Source organism: Chrysemys picta, chromosome 11 (genome assembly GCF_011386835.1).
Source record: "Chrysemys picta bellii isolate R12L10 chromosome 11, ASM1138683v2, whole genome shotgun sequence".
In the NCBI taxonomy this organism is placed as follows: Eukaryota; Metazoa; Chordata; order Testudines; family Emydidae; genus Chrysemys; species Chrysemys picta.
The window spans coordinates 27,302,943-27,326,088 of NC_088801.1; the positions used below are offsets into that span (position 1 = coordinate 27,302,943).

Consider the following 23,146-nt stretch of genomic DNA (forward strand, 5'->3'; position numbering starts at 1 on the left):
CATAACCTTTGCAAAGATATGTTACATGGCGTATCTAGCATAAAACATATTCCAGTTTTGTCATGCTTACACTCGTAAGCATATTTCTATAAAGCATTATGGGGTGCAGTGTCACATTAAACCTATAATTTCTTATGTGCTGTTAAGTAGATACCATATAATTGAAACCTAGATTTTGATACCAGTTTCTTGCAATGGCTGCACCAAAACTTCAGGTTCTAAAAAACTGACAGTAATTTTTATGAAAGAACTTAATTTTTTAAAATTATCTTGGCAAACTACATAGATTGCTTTTGTAGGAACCCTTAAGGAGTATATATCAAATGTCAGCATGAGTCCCATGGTGTGAGTCATTTGTATCCCTTTTCTTCCTAAGTTGTCATTCATTCAGAGAGCAACTGTTTGTAAGGCTGCTTTCTTTATGCCACTACAGAAGACTTCAAACCAGTTGTTAACATCTGGTTTCTCATTTACTTGCTAGTATTTGGCTCTTGCATAGAATTAGACATTTATACATAGTCTGTTCTGAAGGTTTCTTTTTTTAAATACTTGCCTGTTTTCTTGTTTGCTTCCCTCCTTCAGACCCTTATAGAAATTACAATTAAAGAATTACCTTCAAAAGTATTGGGATCACCAGCATATCAGGTTGCTGACATGGATCTTTTAAATGTAAGTAAAACCTTAGTTATATTTTTTTTAAATTTTGTTAGTGTTGAGAAAGGAGTTGGAGTACACTGAATATTCATGGTACACTATGTAAGCCAAAAGAGCCATATCTTGGTGAAATTATACAGTTCTCACGGGTATTTTTATTTTAGAATGTCTGGAACAAGTTTAGCATTCCCTTGTCACAGACAGTTTAACTGGATCAATAAATGAGATTAAAATGAGTTGAAACAGGGTTAGCAATTCCTTATGTCTGAAAAATACTCTGAAGAGACATATTTGTGAAAGTGAACTCCTTGTATTGTTGAGCACACTATTTATTGCAAGGGTCATAGACCGTACCCAAGAAGACAACGCGGTCTGTTTATATAACCTTTTGTTACATGTTATTGATGGAGCAGTATGTTGATTAATAGTCTAGCTAATTGATTGACTACATGTGTGGTATGTCACAAAAAATGTTCGAGACAAAATAATCAAACTTAGCTAATTTATTGCTAAAAGTCAATAACCATACACCTCAGGAAGGAAAGGGTTAATATGATACCATTCCTTCTGGGAAGCAGTTTCTTGCAGCACTGTTCAGTTCACCTTATACACAATGTTTGCTCCCAAAATAGGCCCTAAACCATTTGTATTTATAAGACAGTTGCTTACTAGTTAGAAAGCACTTCATAGTCAGGTAAGATCCAACCCACCAGTTCCTTAACTTATTCTGTACCTTCCTTATTTTTGTTTTGGATACTAGCATTCCCAGTACTAGTCTGCAAAAATACCTCCCCTGCTTGTATCAGGGCAGAACATTAATGTATTTTGCCTTTGACAATTTACTAGCCACTTATGCCAAATGCCGAGTTGTCATGTTCCAAGGTTTTGTGGGATATACCAGTGAACAAGAGTGATTAGCATTTTGAGCAAAACAGCACAGTTGAGTTGGTATAACTGCCCAACATGCATACACACAATATTCATACTGTGCGCTTCAGACATATTAATGTGGCGTAAGTAATATATTTTTAATGTATACTGGCTAACTAGTGGCACTCGCTAAATCTTGGCTGGGGCCAAATTCCATCATGAATGCGCTGCTGAAGGCCATGTTAGTAATTGGCAATTTGACATGTGATACACAATGCACTGCCCTCTTGGGAGTTTTTTCTGACATTGCTTGTCATTTAGTATTATATGATGCATTTCAAAGAAAAAAACATTTAGACTTCTAAATTACTTTATGAGCCAGGGATAAGTCATCACTGAGATGGTTAAGCAGTATCCAGAGAAGACAAACTTTACTAGAGGCAAGGAAATCCACTTCATTTTGAATAAAGACATGTTGTATATAAGTACAATCCCTTGGTTCACTCATGTCCAACACGTGGTGCGTTCTCTTTACTCTCTCACTGGTCAATATGGGTCCCCAAGAATAAATTTCCCCTCAAGCCTCAAAAGGATTGCGTGGAGCAACCAGGTATTTCACCCCAACATCCTGTAGCTTGACAGGGGGGAAGCCTGGGGACATCCTCTTTCTTGCTTGTCTTTGAGATCCCCAAGTAACTTTGTGATCACCTTCAAGGACAGGTTAACAGTCAGTAATGGGCCCCCAAACATGTTCAGAGTTAGTCCTCCATCTGTCAATGCAGTTCTCCTCCATCCATCAGTTCATCGCTATAGTTGTAGCTTTTCAGTTGTCTTCCAATCCCCACAAAGACAAGGGAACTGCAAAGAATGAAGATCTTTCTTCCAGAAGGTGAGGAATCTAATTGGGTGACAGTCCTTACATCTCAAGATCTCTCAGAAGTCAATACTATGCTGGCTACTGGGAGGATTTTCACTCTTATGTAGTAGTACTGCTTTGGATAGGCGTCCTCAGTGCATCAGTCATACTATTGATACTGCAGTAAACCCATGGTTTCAATGCTATGGTTAATTTAGGTTTGTAGAAAACGTCATGAGCCTCAGGTGGGGCATGAGTTACAGTAGACTAAAGTTATTGTGGGTCATTATCTGGTTAGATGCCTCAGTAGCAGTGGCTACTGACAAACCTCTTTAACACTGTATGGAAGCACTCGAGAGCATACGTTTCTCAAAAAGAATCAAAGAAAAGTGCATTTAGGTGAAGAAGAGGGACTCTGCCCCCATGTCTGTATAATTTTTCTAACAAGTTAATTTTAAAAAAATTTCATCTGTTTTTGAGGTTTAGTTGCTGCTGTAGGGGTTGATTAATCTGTTTAATATTTGGCAAATACTAAATACGTTTTTGGCAATAACTTGGCAAATGCAAAATCTGCCGTATAGGAGTCTGATAGTTTATGGTGGTTTTCTGCACTAGGTAAGGGTGTCTGAATAATTTGATTCAGATTTCTCCTCTTTCCACCTACAAACTTCCGTTTCTAGATGTTGTAATTAAATGACCACATTTTTTTGTACAGAATTCAAGTTCGGAATTTTAGTTGACTGAGTAAATTACTGGCCCGTGGAGTTAAATTTATATAGCTCCTATATATTGTGTTTCTGGATCATTAACTGAAAGAAAAACCCACCCTATACACTATTCTGACTGTGAAATAAAAACTTCATTAATGAAAATACAGTTCAAAAGGCTGATTAATTTTTTTTTTTCTTTCAAGGGAACACCAGCTTTGTTCTTAATTCAACTATCTTTCCATAATAATCTGTTGGAATGGTGTGTAACAGATGAGAGGTAGGTGATCCTATTCTGGAACTATTTAAGAATGTTCATTTGTTTTGTTACTAAACTTGCCCTGTTTTTCTGTACCTCACTATGCTGACTTTTAGAGGCATTTCCTGTGAATTTTAAATATTACTTCCCCCCATAATTGCTTAACTTTTAAACTTTTTGTTTTTAGGTTCTTCCTAAATTTGGAAGTCCTTGTGGGTTGTGTTTTGTCTGGCCCCACATCTCCTTTGGCTTTCAGCGAGTCTGTGTTCTGCATTATTAATCAGTGTGCAAAACAGGTGGAAAATAAGGAACATCTTTGGAGAATGTGGAGTATTGTCGTTAACCCATTGACTGAATGGATTAACCAGGTATAGTATTATACCAAATACTCATAAACATTTTAGTGTGTGATTGTCTTATCAGCAATGAGACTATGATCACATGAAGGCAAGAAATAGCATATTTTGACATTTTGGTAAATTCATGGCTCTTTTAAAAAAAAAAAAAAGCACAGCCATAAAAAATACAGTTATCAGTCACCTGCCCAAAGAGTTTACATCCTTAGACGGACAGAGACAGTGCAAGTATTACTTCATCTTTTGACAAGAGAGAGTAAATAATTGTAGTTTGTAGTTGATCAATAGTGGAAGGCTGTCCAAAAGTAGATTTTTAAAGTATGGCTCTATTCTGAAAAGTGATGTCAATATGACATTGCTAATATTTCATATTTCTCAGATATCAAATGTGAATAATTCATAAGTGCTTTTATTAGCTTCAGTGGAGTTTCACAGGAGTGATAAAGAACATAACTTGTCCTGCAGAATTTTTATGGCTAGTGATGATTGAGAAGAAGTCTAGGTGGATGCTTTGTTATATAAACCAACCTTTTGTAAACTGAATATTTTTATGTGGGGTCACTGAAATAGTGTCATAATTTAGTCACTTTTTAAAGTAAAATTACACATCAAGTAGATGGAATAATAAATAACTTTCCATAATTGATTTGTTGTTGTATTTTCTACTCTTCAAAATTAAAGGGACCAATTATATTAATCATAAAAATCATTGCTGGTAGTTTGTAGATGATGCAAATTGAAAGGGTAGTAAATGACAGGCCAGTTCTACAAAATGATCTGTATTGCTTGGTAAACTGGGCTCCTTTGAGTAACACATTTGAATCCTGCCAAATGCAAGGTCATATGTCAGCACCAAGAAAGTAGGTCATACTTATATGATGGACTACAGCCTACATAACAGTGACTCTGAAAAGAATTTGGGGTGGGTCTTTGTGTCTAACCCATTGAAAATGATCGCCCAATGCGAGGGTCCAGCTAATACAGCTGCTCTATACTTGTAGGTATAAGTGGGGGGGATGTCAATGAGAAGTGGAGACATGCTATTTCCTCTAGTTGACATTTGTGAGACTGTTACTGAAATGCAGTACCCAGTCCTAGTTTCCACATTTCAAAAACGGGGGCTGACAAAGTGGAAAGGGTTTTGCAAAGAGCTACAAAAAATTAATTGAGGTCATGAAAACATGCCTTATAGTGAGACACTGTTTACTTACTTTTAGTCAAAAGAAGGTAAAAAGGTGACTTGATCAGTTTATAAGCACCTCCATAAAGAGAAACTTATATTAGTGCTCCTTTACTGGACAAGGATATAACAAGGTTCAACAGTTGGCATTTGAAGCTAAATACATTCATACTAGACAGAAGGTGAAAATTCTTAACAATGAGGGTAATTAACCATTGAAACAGCTTACCCAGGAATAAGATGGCTATTAGCCAGGATGGGCAGGAATGGTGTCTCTAGCCTCTGTTTGCCAGAAGCTGGGAATGGGCAACAGGTGATGGATCACTTGATGATTACCTGTTCTATTCATTCCCTCTGAAGCACCTGGCATTGGCCACTGTCAGAAGACGGGATACTGGACCAGATGGACCATTGGTCTTACCCAATATGGCCATTCTTATGAGATGGAGAATCTATCATGTGAAGAATTTAAATGAAAACTGAATGTCTTTCTAAAATATATATTCTGTCTTAACCAGAAGTTATAGGCTTGATGCAGGAATCACTGGCTGAAATTCTCTGGCCTGTGTTGTGCAGGAAGTACAGCTAGATAATCATAATGGTCCCTTGGCCTTAAAACTATGAATAGTTTTTAAAGTATTTTAAGTCACCTAAATTACCAATAAAATCTCTAGTTATTACTAATAATTCTATTACTTTAGAATTCATTTTTTCACTAATGTTGATTTTCACAGTAGCTAAAAGCCCATGCTGTCACACAAGTGTAATTTGTAACTTTTTAAAAAAAAAATCAAAAATAGCTGCAAATTTAAAAATTGGACGGTAACAGACAGCTGATCCCAGTTATGATTCAACCTGGTGATACTGTAAACAAAAATCGCTCTCAGCCATGCTTGTACTGGTTTCTATTGCTTCAAAATGATTCCTGGAATCCTATTTTATAGATTGTTTACTCTCTCTTGCATTTTTCTCTTGACAGTGAAAATTGAGTGGTCATTGTTGCTTTTTTGTTTAACTAGTTGATAGCCTATTTTTAGATTCTCAACCAAACTAGCAAACACTGTAAAATTAAAAAATGGAATTACTCTAGTCTTAATTTGTAAAAGCTTTATTGAAAAAACTAGAAACCAAATTTAATCTGGGTGGCCTTTGCTCCTTGTAGGTTGCTTATCTAATAAGTTACTGTTTTGTGGTTTATTTAGACTAGTGAAGTAAATCAGGGAGATGCATTGGAACACAACTTTAATGCTGTTTATAGTGCACTGCTGTTACCCATAAACCACATTTTCCCTATTCAAGAATTTCCACAGGTAAGAAATTAAAACAAATCTTAGATTCTGTAAAAATGCAGTGTTTCTAGTAAACAGTAAACGTTGGCAAGCAAATCTTCCTTTGGGTCTAAGATACTGAATCTTATGTATGCAAAGTAAGCTGGCTCCAAATCCGCTCACACCTGGCTATTCTTAAATTTTTCTCTTTGTCTCCTAGAAATGTTTAAACTGAGTGCAAGTTATTTATTTTTTAGTTTTTCTACTTATCTGGAAGTTTTTGAAATGAGCACCATGCTGTATATACAGCTTAAAAAGAGCTAAGGGGACATACGATTGAGGTCGCTAGACTCATGAATGGTATGGAGAAAATCAACAAGAAAGTGTTAGCAAAAAGAACAGGAGTACTTGTGGCACCTTAGAGACTAACAAATTTATTAGAGCATAAGCTTTCGTGGACTACAGCCCACTTCTTCGGATGCATCCGAAGAAGTGGGCTGTAGTCCACGAAAGCTTATGCTCTAATAAATTTGTTAGTCTCTAAGGTGCCACAAGTACTCCTGTTCTTTTTGTGGATACAGACTAACACGGCTGCTACTCTGAAGAAAGTGTTATTTACCCTTTCACGTAACACACAAACCAGGGATCACCCAATTAAATTAATAGGCAGCAGGTTTAAAATAAGCATAAGCAAGTACTTCACACAACACAATCAACCTGTGGAACATGTTGCCAGGGGATGTTGTGAAGGCCAAAACTATAACTAAGTTCACAAAAGAATTAAGTTCATGGAGGATAGGTCCATCAGTGGCTATTAACCAAAATGGTCAGGGATGTGACCCCATGCCCAGGGTATTACTAACCCTCTGACTGCCCGAAGCTGGGACTATATGGTGGGATAGATCTCTTGATAATTGCCCTGTTCTGTTTATTCTGTTCAAAGCATCTGGCACTGGCCAGTGTCGGAAGACAGGATACTGGGCTAGGTGGACCATTGGTCTGACTTAGTATGGGCATTTTTATGTTACGTCCTTATAAATAAACTTGTGTTCTGTATTTGTGTGTACTCCTAAGGTTAATGTCATGGCATTTTGTAGTCTTTTGATGATAAAAGCAAAACTTGTAACCACAGGGTTTCTTATCTATATCATATCTATATTTAGATCTTAAAGCAGTGCAGTTTTGTTAACTGAAATGTGAAAAAGCTTTTCCTATTAGAAAAATGTAGGCGAGGCTTCAGTTACTTGGTATAGTTCTACTGACAAATAGAGAAAGGAATATAAAAACACAAAATCAGGATTAGACTTGGTGGATCTCTCCCCACGGCTCAGGAAGAAAATCAAATAGCTTGCCCACTTTGACTTCTGACATACAGAAAGAAGGAAAAATTGTACAAACTGTTTTGATTTTTATATGTATAACTTCTGTTTTGGTCGTTAAAGCCCTCTATGAAGTCCTTGTTGCGCACCTGGTCAGAGCTGTATAGAACATTTGCCCGCTGTGCTGCTTTAGTGGCAACGGCAGAAGAAAATCTGTGCTGTGAAGAACTTTGTGCCAAAATATCTGGACTAGAAGATGAAGCCCTAGTAGTAAGTATAAACCACAATATTAAATTATATAAAACTCCTGCTGATGCAGTCTGCACACGGAAAAACACTTCCACTTTAACTTTTGTTTTGCATTTCCTCAGTTAAATTTAAGTTTAACCATCAAACTTTGTTATAGGCCTAGTCAAACCTAAACATCAGGAGTTGGATTATAAAAGTATGTCTGCACCAGTGCTCCCTCTAATTTTTTACATACATGTGTGGAATGAATTGTTATGTGCACCAAAATGGAGGTGATGTGTGACATATCACCTCCATATTGGTATACATAACAGAATTCGTGCAGTGGGGGTGGGGCCGAGGGGTTCAGAGTGTGGGAGGGGGGGCTCAGGGCTGGGGTAGAGCGTTAGGGTGTGGGGGGATGAGGGCTCTGGGGTGGGGCCAGGGATATGAGGGGTTTGGGGTGCAGGCTGCCTCAGGGCTACGGTGGGGGGCGAGGACTCCCCCAGCCCTCTCTAGCCGCAGCAGTTCAGGGCTGCGGCAGGGAGAGGTGCCTCTCCCCGCTGGCCAAGGCATGGGCCTGCCCTGGACTTGGTGCAGCATGGGGAGAGGTGCTTCTCCCCCAGCCTTGAACTGCTGCGGCTAGAGAGGCCTGGGGGGAGTCCTTGCATGGAGCTTAATAGGCAGCTATGTGACCACGCAGCTTAGAGGGAATTTAGGGCTACACTGTAGGTGAAAGTGTGATTGTAGTACAGATAGGCATATGTGTGCTAATTCTAATGGAGCTAGCACATGTAACAATAGTACTGTAAACATGGCACCTTGCCCTTCATCCTAGGTTAGCTGCTTCTTTAACAATGTAGATCTGATTATAAACTACAGCAAATAGTACACTACAGTCAGAATTATTTACACAAACCAGGTGAAAAATACATAATCTTTTTCCTACAGAAACTAGGAGTTGATTCAGAGATTGTTTGAAGTAATGTGCACATGAATAGATTATAGAAAATTTTTATAAAGCATTTATCAAAATATCAAGTCTTTATCAATTTTCTAGTTTTTAACATAACCCAGCAACATAGTTAACAAGAATTTTGTTTTAACCCATTTACAGATCATGAATGGAATTTACATTGTCTAATAGGAGATGGCTTCTTCATGAAGTGAAAGCTCTACTGCCTAATATGGTTGTTAAATACACAATTCAGTAAATTTGAAATCATAAAATGAATGCTGTTCCAGCTGAACAAATAGAATTTTATAATCAATACGGGAAGTCCTCAGAGCCTGTCTACATGAACATTTAATTTGTAGCAAGCTGGGGTGTGAATCTACCTTACACTAGCCTGCCGCAGACTAACTGTCCATGTGGAACCTGCTGATGTGCGCTAGTGGTTCAAGTATATGCTTTGATCTAGTCCTTTCTGAAATGCGGACAAGCCCTAAATTAGTGAAGTAATGTGTCTGTGATTCATCCTTAGGCCTCCCATCCCACTGAACAGATGCATAGAACTTTATACAAACTGTAAGCTGCACAGGAGATTTTGAGGCAATTTCAGTTGACTAAACCTGGACGCTAATTATTAGCTATACAAATATTATGTGATTATACTCTATCTGTAAAACTGCAACTGAAGGACATTTTTGGATTTGGGCTTTAAGTACTGAAGTAGAGTAAGACGTTGAACTTGCCACAAGCCTATTAGAGAAAAATGTAATGTGATCAGCTTTATTCAGTAGTCTAAATCCACTGCAACTGACACTCCACATATTTAAATGGTAACTCACACTGGTTGACAACCTTAAACCTGAACTACCCAACTAATAATTTGTCAACTTGTAAAATAAGGTCAGGAAGATTAATCAGTTACCAGTTTATCAGGTGGGTAGCTTGACCAACAAACAAGGCTTATAGGATTTGTTTTTGTTTACAATCATGCTGGCTCTTCCTAGTGTGTTTCAACTGATTCTCCTATTTATAGGAACAGATCAGACAAGCAAAACAGGGGGCTGGCAATTTGTGTACATGTAATTGTATACTAAGTTGTCATAAAATTTTAGACTTTGTAAATTTAACTGTAATTTGTTAACCATATTTTGTTCCTTTAAGAACAAATACAACAAAGGTCAAGCCTGAGAAATAGAGCTACACAATTGCAATGCTACAAATTTGTCACTTGTTGTTAAACTCCCTCTTGATACTACCACATCTTTTAATTCTAATATAGGAAATTTGCGTCTGACTCTTATATTTTCAGTAATAGCTGTTGCACTCAGACTTATTTTAAATTGAAGAACTTCAAAGTATAAATTCTATGAAAGTTTAACAGTTTTGGCACAATTAATTATTTAAACAAAATGTAGTTCTTTTTAGGCAAAAACGATGGGTTGAGAGAAATGCTCTCTCAAACTTAGTGTTCCTATTAGCAATTGATTAATCATATGCCCCTTGAACTTCCTTGTTATGCAGATCTTATTGCTAGGTTTACAATATTTTAACCAAAAATGTGCACTCTTAGCGTGACAGTCCTTCAGCTAGCCACACATTGCAATATGATAAAACATTTCATTAGGGGTCAATTCCTCTAGACTTATAATCATTTTTTATGCTCCTCTCTAAAGTCCTTCCATTTGCAGGTATTTCTGGTAATGTGGTGTCAGAATTGAATGCAGTAGTACATGTGATAAAGCTAGAGGGCTGAATTTTTAGCTTGTGTAAATCTGCTTGTTTGAATTCAGTGGAGTGATGCTGACTTAGACTAGCTGGTAACCTGGCCCTGATTATTTCCTACTTGCAACTTAAAATTGCATTTGTCTCCTTGCCACTTATTATAGTTGCGAACATTTATCCAGATTGTTACCCACAATCACTACTAGATTTCTTTCAAACACTGTTTCACATTTTTCTCTACCCCCGTGGCTTTGGCTTTGCTAATGATTTTTGCTTTTTTTCCCCCTTAGAGCCTGTCAATGGTGGATGGTCTCACCCATATTGTATCAGTTATGGTTGACTGCATCAACTTTGCACCATATGGTACTAAATATCAGCCAAAAAATATATGTAAGAAAAATTTCCAATAATTGGATTTGTTCCATGATTTCAAAGAGTAAATGGTTGAAAACTAGAATTATTGCAAGTGATAAATTAGGTATTGTACATTCTTAACAGTCCACCTCTGAGGTATTTTTCTTTCTTAATTAAGAGTTGAGTCCAAGATTTTCAAAAATAGGAAACTAAAATTAAGCTCCTAAATCCATACTTAAGCACTTAGGTCTGATTTTTCAGAAGTATTGAGCGTTTAGCAGCTCCCATGCAAGCTTGGTAAAAGCTCCTTGGGGCTCAGCACATGTGAAAATCAGGGTATAGGTTGGTATATTATGACAGCTAATTTTTTCCTGTTTAGTGGATTATTGAAAACATAAATGTCCTTTAAAATTTGGAAAATTTAGTTGAGAGTTCAATTATAGTTTCATTTTTTAAAGTCTTAAGTCTACTAAGGCATTTTCTTTTAGTAGCAGTCCAAAAACTCCTGCGTTTCACGTACTTCTTTGTTAAAACATAGCCTAAAAGAGCAACACTTGATTATTACTCTACAGTTTCCAGTTTTAGTTTAACATATAATGTGCCTTGAAGAATTTATACATTAAGCAATTAACTTTAAAACGTAAAAGTTTCTGCACCTGTGGTTACGTTTCATAACACTTATCAGTGCTGCACTTGAAATGGGCATTACTTCATTTTATTAGTTTTGTGTCCCATATAACTGACCCAAAGTCCTATGTTAGTGAAATTGTTTTCCACATTTTATTTGCGCTATTGATCTATAAATACAGAAGGTGTTGGGCACACAATGTTACTGGTTTTCCTGTTCCCCTGTCCTGTTCATAGCCATTAAAATTGAAGTAAACACTAGAACATCATTTTAAAGATGGAACTTCAAATGGAAATTGAGTTAATTTTTTACTGTAGCATCTGCCACCCTTGCACACATTGAGTAGTATCTTACATGCAGCTATCTAGGAGGACTACTCAAGGAGTGGAGGTACTAGTTCAGGGGTGGGCAAACTTTTTGGCTTGAGGGCCACATTAGGTTTCCGAAATTGTATAGAGGGCCTGCCCCATCCAACTCCTTCTCCCTCCCCTGCCGTTCCCTGTCCCCTGACGGGCCCCTCCAGGACCCCTGCCCCATCCACCCCTCCCTGACCGGCCCGGGACCCCTCGCCCCTGACTACCCCATCCAACCCCTCCTGTCATTCCTGACTGCCCCCCTGGGACGACTGCCCCCATCCAACCCCTCTGACCGCCCCGACTCCTATCCACACCCCTGACCGCCACCCCGAACTCCCCTGCCCTCTATCCAACCACTCCCCGCCCCCTTCCTCCCCCTCCCCCCCCGCTCCCTGCCCTCTTACTGCGTTGCCTGGAGCACCGGTGGCTGGTGGGGGTTACAGCCATGCCTCCCAGAGCACCAGGACAGGGAGCCGCGCCACCCACCTGGAACCAGCCATGCCACCTCGCAGAACAGAGCACCACCTCAGGCCGCGGCTCTGCAGCTGCTCTGTCGCCCAGAGCATTGTGCCGGTGGCGCAGTGAGCTGAGGCTGCGGAGGAGGGGGAACAGCAGGGAAGGGAATGGGGGCTAGCCTCCCGGGCCAGGAGCTCAGGGGCTGGGCAGGAGGGTCCCGGGGGCCGGATGTGGTCTGCGGGCTGTACTTTGCCCACCTCTGTACTAGTTAGAGCTGAAGAGAAATTATTTTCCCCTTGAAATAATGTGATGTAAACTTTTAATTGAAACTTTTTCAGTTTTATCCAATTTTGAGCACTAGTTCACATGACTAAATGTATCAGAATCTGGCCCTTCTGTTTTTTACACACAGAATTTGAGTATGTAAGATCACTCAGTGTCAAAGCTCCTGCATCAGTTCCAGGCCATAAGGATGGGTGAATGGCAAATTGGAATCAAATCCACAGCAACTGCACTAAATTAGAATTTTTATTGGTTATAGTGGATTAGAATAACTGTGTATTTATATTGAGCTATTTTAGGAGTCCAAATATGCTGTTTACTATTGACCAGGACTATTTCATTCTAATCCTGAGCTATTTCATTCTAATATTGTATGTCAGACAATATTGATTTGAATTTTGTATAAAGCAGAAGGGAAAGTTTAAGGTCACTATCTTTAATGGATTTATTTTTTACCTTAGCCCCACAGACACCTACAGATTGGTCTAAGAAGAAAAAGGAACCTCTTGGAAAGCTGGCCTCCCTCTTTAAACTTCTAGTGAAGTTGATAAACTCTTTCCATATGCTCAGTTCCAAAGATACCCAGTCAGAAACATTGATCTCGGTTGGCACTTCAATTATTGCTATTCTTCACAACATCATTAGCCATATTTCTTTGCCTTCGATGATCAGAACTATGTTTGCAACTCTGTCAAAACCACTTGCAATGTTTTATGAAAAAACAAAGTGAGTATTTCAGAAATTATGACTTCTAGATAAATGTACATTGTAATATTGCTGCATATTGGTGAAACTGTGGCATCTGCAGCATGCTATATTAAAATATAGCCCATAAATCAGGCTAACCAAAGCTTCTGTGAGGTACTAAGTGTCCACAACTCCTGCTGAATTTAGTGGTATTTGAGAGCGCCCTGTACCTTATAGAATTCAGCCTGAATTTCAGAGATCAAGTTTGAATTTGTACAAGTTATTTTCTGAAGATTCCATTCTTCAAAACTGCTGTATTCTTGCTCTGTAATTACATTGAGCATAAACTGTTGGACAGTGAGGTCTCCCTGGGATTCCAAATAAGGACTTGCTAGTAATAGCTTTAATTTGAAGGTGGTCTTTAACAATGTTGTTCCTCCAGAATGAACATAGTGTCAACCTCAGGATCCCTATCCTGTTTCTCCACTTAACCCTCACATTGAAAACTTTACTCTTTAAAAGTATTTTGTTTATCATGACTATCTTTAACATTAATACATTTATCCAAAATATAAACTTTTGCATAAAATAGCATTTATAAACCCCAGTTTTCTTTAATGTGCTAATTAACACACACTTCCAGTTATCTAGTCTTACCAACCGAAGAGCTATTTCCAATTTGTTTTTCTTTAAACAGATTCCAATAGGAATATACAATATCTTAAGTAATCCACTTTGAAACTGTATAGCAGAAGGTATAAAGAAAAACACAAAGATGTCTTGCTTCAATTTATTCAGTATACAGTTGCATGGGTTAAGTACTATTAAGAATCAGAGGGGTAGCCGTGTTAGTCTGGATCTGTAAAAAGCAACAGAGACTAACAGATGTATTGGCGCATAAGCTTTTGTGGGTGAATACCCGCTTCGTCAGACGCATGTTTTCAACTTAACTAAAAGCCTAAAATGTTTTAACTGGGGGAAATTTTATATAAAGGTTTTGAAATATTTTTGCAATGCTCTGCATTCCATTGTATTTTCCAAAGACTTTCCTTTAAAAATGTTTATTTTTGGAGGTGAAAACTATTAATCTGTTTAATTTTCACCATGCAAGGTGGTTACAGTTAAGCCTATTGGATACTGTATTAAACTCTCTCCAGGTGCTGCTGCAGCTATGTATGCAAAAATCTCTCTGAAGTTAGTTAGGGAAGTTTACTTGCAGAGTCGGTGTAGCTCAGACCAAGAGGAGCAGAAGGAAGGTAGCAGAAATTACTCTAATAGAAAACAATTAGTTATGGATCGGTAAACTACTCTGTGGGGATTATTAGAACTAATTTTTAATTGTTATGCTCATTAGCTTAAAAAGTTTGTTTATAGCCATTATGGGGGAATCAAGAAGGGTTGTCAATTATTAAATGTAGCTATTAAAATAATATGCAACTTCATATGTTGGTGTGAGACCTTGAAGATAGACTATTGCATCTTTTCGAGTGCCGTATATCAACATTGTTGGAAATGTTTGATGAGAACAAATAGGATTAAGAAATATTTCATGAATACTTCATCCATACTATGTTCTTTCTTTCATAGGCTTGCTGATGTATCTAGAGTGTACAGTAGTCTCAGCAACAAGGTAAATTTTAGCAGAAAAAGTCTGGGAAAGAACTAATACTGTATGACATTTAAATCTGAGAATTTTGTGCTCTAAAACCAAAATTGTATTTGTATTAAGGCAAGCTAGTAAGCATTTCGCTTAAAGGTGTACTACAAACTTGAACTGAAAACTGGCTAGGGTGAAGTACAAACCTGCGTTGAATTAAATATTATGGGCTCCTTCATACATAGAGGTTTAGTATTTCTGTGGAACTGAGTCCAGGCCATATTCTTGTCATATCCACATAAACTGCCACTATATAAATCTTGTTTATTTCACTATTTTAATTTTTAGAAGATGTACGTGATTCAAAAATTATTTACACCTTTCTCTTTTTTTCCAGTTAGAAAAACTTTTGGGAGAGATCATTGTATGTTTACAATCCTACTATACTGGATTTTATGATAGTGACCTATTAGAGCAGCTCTCTCCATTGCTATGCATAATCTTTCTGCATAAGAGTAAACAGATACGCAACCAAAGTGCTCAGTTCTGGAATGCAACATTTGCTAAAGCTACAGTGTTAACTTACCCTGAAGAATTAAAGTAAGATGCTCTCTTGTCTATTTGTTATGTTTGATTTTGCTACATAATCACAGAGTATTTATAAATCAAGCCAAGCTAACTTAAGCTTTTTAATTTGTTATTGGACATAAACATCAAAAAAATCATAACTTCTTATAAATAAGATGTTAAGTAGGGAAAACTGTTCCTAAATTCAGGATTTAACCTTGGTCAAGTACATAGAGATAAAAAATAATCAAACCACTAATTGTGATTAAGTCATGAAAGTATCCTAATATAGGAGTGAATTTGTATGGAATGAGAATTTAAATGTGAAGTTTTATTTTAGGAATTTTGGAAGGGAAGGAAAAGGTGTTCATGGATTATCGGGATAGTTTGGAAGTCCTCACAAATGAGTTCTTTGCCTGTAAAAAGCTTCAGATCTAAAAAATACCCTTTCTTGTACAAGTATATCTGTAGATGTACAGAATCTGTGCACTTCATTCTGCTGCACCGTATATGAGCTGCTTATTAGAAGTAGTAGTGAACTTAACGACCTTGTGCACTTTCCCCATAAATCTTATTTTTTCCCCTTAAACAGATCCATATTAAGCCAAGCCAAAAAGAAAATTCTGCTTTTACTACCTGGTTTTGAAAGTGTTGAGGTAGTGGAAGAATCCAGTGGTCCATTTTCTGATGCTGTAAGTATCTATTATGTTACTACTTATGTGTGGTTTACTCCATACAGTTCTGGAATTGTGCTGGACATAGTAACAATGTCCTATGGAGTTACAGTAATCAAGATTTTGCTACAATGATTGGAGGTTGATTAGGGTTTGCGGTAATAACCATATCCTAAATTAGAATAACCAGAGGTTGAAGGGCCTAGGCTGAGATGGCATTTGGTAAATAATAACTAGGATTTTATCTTAACTATTGGCCTGTTCTTACGCAGCATATCTGCAAAAATCTTTACATTTTAGAGGAAAATACAGGGGAAGGTAAACAAACATATTTTTCAAAGTCATGAGTGAAATTGAATCTTATGCAAAGTTTCATTAAATTATCTACTTTATCTATTTACACTAAACACAATTTTTATTTCTCTTTAAACAGACAGAAAATTCCCAGTGGGATGCAAAGATAAGTGGAATAGAAGTAAAATCAGGTGGAAAAAGGGATTCCTTGCTGACACAGGCCAATGGTCTGAAAGACAAGACTACCACTGCTCACGTAACAGCAGCAAAGGTAAGGTGCATACAGATGGATGTAATAAAAGTAAATATTACTTTATGCTGACTTTCTTCCACAAGAGACTGTCGAATATGCTGTTTTTGTATCTCATAGACTCATAGACTTTAAGGTCAGAAGGGACCATTATGATCATCTAGTCTGACCTCCCGCATGATGCAGGCCACAAAGCCGTCCCAACCCTTTCCCTTGACTCTGCTGTTGAAGTCCCCAAATCCTGTGGTTTAGAGACTTCAATTAGCAGAGAATCCTCCAACTAGCGATCCCTGCCCCATGCTGCGGAGGAAGGCAAAAAAACTCTAGGGCCTCTGCCAATCTACCCCTGGAGGAAAATTCCTTCCCGACCCCAAATATGGCGATCAGTAGAACCCCGAGCATCTCAAGTCCACCAGTCTGAAGCAAGCCGGCCTAATAGCAGTTGGCTGTTAGTTTTTCCCTATTCAGATAGTCTAGTATTTTTGGAGTTTTCTTTTTTGTTATTGCTATGGAAACTTAAGGCAAGGTAGGTTTTATAAGGAGTGGAAGTTTAATCAACGGAGGCTCCATAAGGGAGAGTAGCCAGCAGGAGGCTGAGCATTAAGATCTGATTAGTTGTGTTTGGCTGTGTATTATGGCAAAGTATTAGGGTGTGTGTGTGTGTGTGTGTGTGTGTGTGTGTGTGTGTGTATCCTGCTGTAGGTGCACATGCACCTCATGCATCTGAGATTGGATTGCTTTGACTAGCAGTGTCCATCAGGGCCGTGCATGTACCCTGTGCCTTCTTGTGCTCCTGTGAGGTTATGAATGGTGGCACAGCCAGGACCTTCCCCAGCTCCCTCTTACAGCCTGGGTAGCAGGATGGAACCTGGTAAGTGTCTAACCCACTACTTTGACCTTCAGGCTCATCTTTTAGACTAATTTTGTGAAGAAATTCCTCTTTACCCTCCTTATCTTCATTAATACTTTAATGTGGACATTCCTAAAAAACTATCCCGGAAAGACACCCCTATGTAGCTGGCTGAGGGTGAGGTGCCTCATGCCAACCCCCAATGGCAGACCCTAAACCTTCAGGGTAAGCACTAACTGACTTTCAGTGGACTTATTCTCTTTGTTAATGGGCACCTCCTCTTAAGTATTCAGTGTGCAAATCCTTCTCATCGATTTGCAAGGTGAGGACAGCATGGCTGAAGCTACACACACACACACACGCAATCAATACGCATTATCTCAGACCTAGAGGAGATCTCCAAAAAATCTAACGGGTCATCCTCAGTGAGTGCCCCTCTGAGCAGACACCCCATCCGAGGACCCAGCAGCAAAAGGCAGGGAAGAAAACATCTTTGAAATAGAAACTGGTTACATTGGTGCTCATCACCCCAACACCAAAGCCTTCAGTATTAGCCGATGCTACTCCCAACACCGGTGCCAGCAGCTGCTTTGACACCAGTACTGGCAGACTTGGCACTTGCTTCTCTGGTACTGACAACATCATCATTGGCATCAGCACCACAATACAGTGGCGAGGCCAAAAGTAAGGGCGAGTGGAGACCAGTCAGATACACTTCCCCATAGAGAAGAGAGACATCAGACCTCCAAGAATAGGGGCCTAGTCCTCCTCCAAGGAAGTGGCCCTAAGTAAGATGGCACTGCCAGCATCTGCACTGACAAAGGCATATGTGCCAACCGCTGCACCTATTATAGGACCAAGGTACATCTTAGAGAGCTGTTGAGATTTCCTCCAGGGAACATCATTGGTACTGGTGCAGCACTACAGCATTGCAATTTGAAGTACATCTTTGTTGCCAGATTACTTCTTCATATCAGCAACAAACAGTGATGCTCTGTTACCTACTGAGAGTGATCCTAGAGCTGGTACTCTCTCTGAGCACTGCCTCAAAAAAGACATGAGTGGCGTTGGGCCAACTTGCGGCAACCAGGTTAGTTGCCATATGCCATGCTAACCTATCCATACTGGGGATATTGTGATAAGGGCACATGGGAGCTAGCAAAGTGCTCTGGCACGCTCTGGCTACCTTCCAACCTGTCTCTAAACAGGTGGAGAAGCTCTGTCAGGTGCCTCCAGAAAACTTGGAAGGCTTTTAATCCCACCAGATCCAGGGCCACTGGTAGTTGTTGAAGTGCAGGACAAATTGAAATTGACAAAAGGCATGCCCAAGGATAACCCCCAAAAAACTAGCTCTGTTTTGGCTCAAAGCCTACTCATCCACCTCACTGCAGTTCTGTGTGGCAAGCTACCAGGCATTGTTCATCAAATGTAATTTCCTCATATGGGAGAGAATGACTCCCTTCCTGGCAAAAGTGCCACAGGACACTAGGGAGGAATTAAAGGAGATTATAAGGGAAGACCAAACAGCTGCCCGAACAGCCTTGCAGGTAGTCATGGACTCCTCCAACATGACTGTGGCTGTCCTGGCAGTTAGCATCCAGAATTCTGAGGGAGGTTCAGGGTCATTAACCCCTTGAATGGGAGGTGTCTCGAGCTCTTCACCAAAAGAACAATGAAGGACACCTTGAAGGACTCGAGGGCCATTGTGAGGTCACTGAGGATTTGTACACCAATCCCCTACAGGAAGCTCTGCAAATACCAGTTTCAAAAGAAACAGCTGGTTCACCCATACTTTCAGAGCAAACAGCCAGTTTTACCCATCATGGAAACGATCGTGATACTCAAGTCAACACTCACAGTATCAAAATTTCTCAAGAGGCTTTTACACTCTTACCTGCTGGTTAGAGAACCTACTTCCACCTGGCAGTTCTATATAATCTTCCTGAGGCTCATGGATCCTCTGTTTTGAGCCTCTCTCAGAATGCTCCCTTCACCACCTCATTCTGAAGTAAATCTTCTTAGTGGTTATCACTTCAACCAGGAGGAGTGAGGTGAGCTTCAGGCACTTATGGCTGAACCCCACTTAATGACATTTGATAGGGACGAGACAGTTCTAAGGCTTCACCTGAAGATAATTCATAAAGTGGTCTCAGATTTTCTTCTAAACCAGTCAATCAGCCTCAAAACCTCATTCTATGTAAAAGAAAAGAAACCACACACCCTAGACATATCCAGGACTCCGCTTTATGGAAAGGAACAAACTATTCATACTGAAATCCCATCTGTTTATAGCTGTAGCCAGATGTTCTAAAGGTCAGGCCATCCTTTCACAGAGAGTATCAAAATGGTTAACAAACTGTATTTCACTGTGTTACTACCTGGTTGATGTACCTCTCCCACTGAACATCCAAGCTCACTCCACCACACCACAAGCTGCATCCTCTGCCTGCTTTAATATGCCAATATTAAATCTGTAAGGCAGCAACATGGAGTAACACACTGACCTTTGTCAAACACTATGCCGGGCACATAACTGACAGGTCAGATGCAATATTGTTCTCTCCAGCGTTGCATCTGACCTATCAATTATGTATACTCTCACATGGTAGCATGAAGAGGCATAAGGTACATATATGTCCCTCACACAACTATTTAAAAGAGAAAAAAACTCATCTCTCATGCATGAGGTGCATATGTGCCTATAGAAGGATCAATACTGAATGCAACATCTCTAAGAACCACAGTTACTATACGTTAGTATTTGTTCTGTTTTGGGATGGTATTTCCTTTATCTTGTTTGTTTTTTTTAAACCAATTTTTTCCTTTCCGTAGCTGAAACTAGAATTTTCATCTTCAAAAACAAAATCAAGCGAGATACTTTTGGAAGAGGAGAAATCTGTTGATTTTGTGGTTATTCCTTTGGAAACAAAGGAGAGAATATTGACAGAACACCAAAAAGAAGTTCTTAGGACAAAGAGGTTTGTAATCCATAGCACTGACAAGAGTGGTTGTATTATGAATTGATCAGGACAAATTTTAAATGTAATTTGTTGAATGTACTCCATCTCAAACTTGAATAGGAGATTAATTATGCATCTTGTGCTATTACATGCAAGCTCCAGAGCTTGAAGCTAACATAAAAAGATCTTTCGGCTAAAGACATCAGAGTTGTTTGGAAGAAACAGTATCTTAAAGGGACAGGACCATCTCTGATTTATACTTCATTCAGATTGTGTTTTAGGTCCAGAATTGACCATAATTGTCTAGTTCAGGGGTTCTCAGACTGGGGGTCCTGACCCCTTAGGGGGTCACAAGGTTATTACATGGGGGGTCGCAAGCTGTCAGCCTCCAGCTCAGACGCCGCTTTGCATCCAGCATTTATAGTGGTGTTAAATATATAAAGAAGTGTTTTTAATGTATAAGGTGGGGTCGCACTCAGAGGCTAGCTATGTGAAAGGGGTCACCAGTACAAAAGTTTGAGAACCACTGGTCTAGTTTCACCTGCATGACACAGGCAGTAGAACTTCACCCAGTGATTCATGTTCGCTTTTAGGCTAAAACTAGTAAGATGGCATTTTTCAGTAATTGAAATAAGGAAAGTCTTTAGCTGGCAGTATGATCTGAAGACAGGAATCAAAAGATCAAAAAAGAATTTTATACCCATACGTAAACAGCAGTTCCTTCATAGCACGCACTGATTGCTGAAACACACTTTCACTGCAAGAGGTCTCTCATTCCATATCACAGAGTGATTTAGAAGTGTAAATAATCTTGTGAGGACTTTGCAGTTCAGTCTATGTAGGGTTTCCTTGATGAGAATTTTCAGCGTTGAAACTGTGTGTTGTTTAAATTACATGTTGTCTCTCACTAGAAGTTCTGAGATAAAGCTATACCTACCTGAAATGATATTTTTTGGTTCCAGAATTGATATTCCTGCTATGTACAATAATCTGGATGCATCCCAAGATACTGCCTTGTTTTCTCAATATACTCAGAGCCAGGAAGATTCTCTGTAAGTGCGATATACCAACTGGGCTTGTGGTGATAAGGTATTTTCTAAGTTCTGTTGCAACAGATCTAATTTGGGTGATCTTGTTTTTAGATTAAAAACATCTTTAATAGAAGAGCCGAAAGAAGTGCTTGAAAAGAAACCTCAGGTATTTTCACCATGTTTAATAGTATTGGAGATGCTAGAATTACAACTACCTTAATGATGCTTTATAATAGGCTTGGAAGGATTAGATTTTTATTGGTAATTGTTGGTAATAATTGATTTCAGTGTACACATACTAGCCAACAAAACTATTTCCATCGATAATCAAAATTTATAGATAGACAAGGTAGAAAGATGCTGCTTGAGAACTTATACAAAGTAAATATCCTTAAATCAAATTCTAATATTTTGGCATGTGATGATGACAGTTTGCATTTTAACAGTTACACTCAAAAAATTAAAGCTTTATATCTACTTTCATTAAATAGTTGTCTGATTTCCCCCCCCCCCATAATTTTCCCCAAATGTAAAAATTTAAATCAATAAAAATAAAAAAAGGTTAAGAATAAACATTGATATTAATTTAAATTATTTAAAAAAATTAAATTCTGTCACGCTTATTTATAATCTGTTTGAGGAACAATTCCAATATGGTGACAGTGAACTTCTCTGATCACAGACCAAAGTTGATATGTGATGGGGAGGGTAAGCTTGATAAGTCTAAAACAAAGAGCACCTCTAAATTTCTTATAGGGCTTGAGTTTCCATTTTATAGAATATCTGGTAAGGCTGTTTTATGTGGGTCCAGGAATAAAATCTAAAAGAGAAAGACATGTTAGTAAGTTCAGAGTTTTGAGAACATTTGCTAATCTTGTTTGTTCTTGCAATGCAATGTAATTTACATTTTTTTATTCAGTTTCCTCAATGTCTTCAACCACAGAAATCACATGATTGTGTAAAGCATACTGATAGTCTTATGCCTAGTGGTTTTTTTTTTTTTTTAATTGCCTTTATTGGTTCAAATTACCTCATTTGAGACGAATTCCAAATACAACAGAGAGAACCATAACATGTTTGCTTGTGATTTACAGTAGAAAGTCCTCAGGGTTTGAGGTGATCGGAAAAGAACATATGCAAGATTGTATACACTGTTGACTATTTGAACATAATCATACTAAACTTGTGAGTCTCTGCCTGATTAACTAAACTCAATCATAATTACATGATTCAGCAGTTAGGTATTCAAGTAACTATAAGTAGTGCTGTTATCCCTGTAACTACCAGATACAGCAAGAAGAGTCTCTAAAACAATCCACCTGTATACAGTAGTAGACAAATCAGAAAATTGATATGAGACGCCTTCAGTAACTTACTAAAAATATTACAGAATTGTTCTGAGAAATTCCTCAGTGCTTGAATTTCGATTAGTCCCACGGTTGAAACATGAACTTATTTCACATGCCCATCTTATTTGTTCCAAGAATTTATTTTTGATGACTTCCATATTACATTCTCCGTCTTCACTGGTTATTTTAAAATGTAAATGTTTTATTGTCTGCTTGTGAGTTTGGACCTGAAACTTCATTAGCATACAAAAAATCTTGGACTTGCCATCTAGCCTTTTAGACATCATTTAGACTGCATAGTTTTTCAAAGTAGTTTTTAGATAGTAAGGTAATTCTTGAAGCTAACATATTTTCTTTTATGACAGTAGCTTTTATAATAAATTATGTAATCTGTAAGAAAGATCCTCTTTTAGGCCTTTTTAGCAGTATAAACTTTAACT

At 38.4% G+C, this 23,146-nt stretch overlaps 1 protein-coding gene across 8 annotated transcripts in view; it reads left to right on the plus strand.

Moving 5' to 3' along the window:
* RIF1 (replication timing regulatory factor 1) overlaps window positions 1-23,146 on the plus strand; it is a 55,022-nt gene that overhangs the window by 21,792 nt on the left and 10,084 nt on the right. For 6 of the 8 annotated variants that reach the window (XM_008171439.4, XM_065561713.1, XM_065561708.1 and 3 more), the window contains 14 exons: window positions 583-669; window positions 3,294-3,367; window positions 3,534-3,714; window positions 6,085-6,192; window positions 7,593-7,739; window positions 10,662-10,761; window positions 12,909-13,173; window positions 14,722-14,764; window positions 15,129-15,331; window positions 15,891-15,990; window positions 16,406-16,537; window positions 20,199-20,344; window positions 21,289-21,378; window positions 21,469-21,523. In XM_008171439.4, the coding sequence (XP_008169661.2) occupies window positions 583-669; window positions 3,294-3,367; window positions 3,534-3,714; window positions 6,085-6,192; window positions 7,593-7,739; window positions 10,662-10,761; window positions 12,909-13,173; window positions 14,722-14,764; window positions 15,129-15,331; window positions 15,891-15,990; window positions 16,406-16,537; window positions 20,199-20,344; window positions 21,289-21,378; window positions 21,469-21,523 (1,731 nt within the window). The remainder of the gene's footprint in view (window positions 1-582; window positions 670-3,293; window positions 3,368-3,533; window positions 3,715-6,084; window positions 6,193-7,592; window positions 7,740-10,661; window positions 10,762-12,908; window positions 13,174-14,721; window positions 14,765-15,128; window positions 15,332-15,890; window positions 15,991-16,405; window positions 16,538-20,198; window positions 20,345-21,288; window positions 21,379-21,468; window positions 21,524-23,146) is intronic. The other 2 variants (XM_065561710.1, XM_065561709.1) reach the window with 1 other exon arrangement.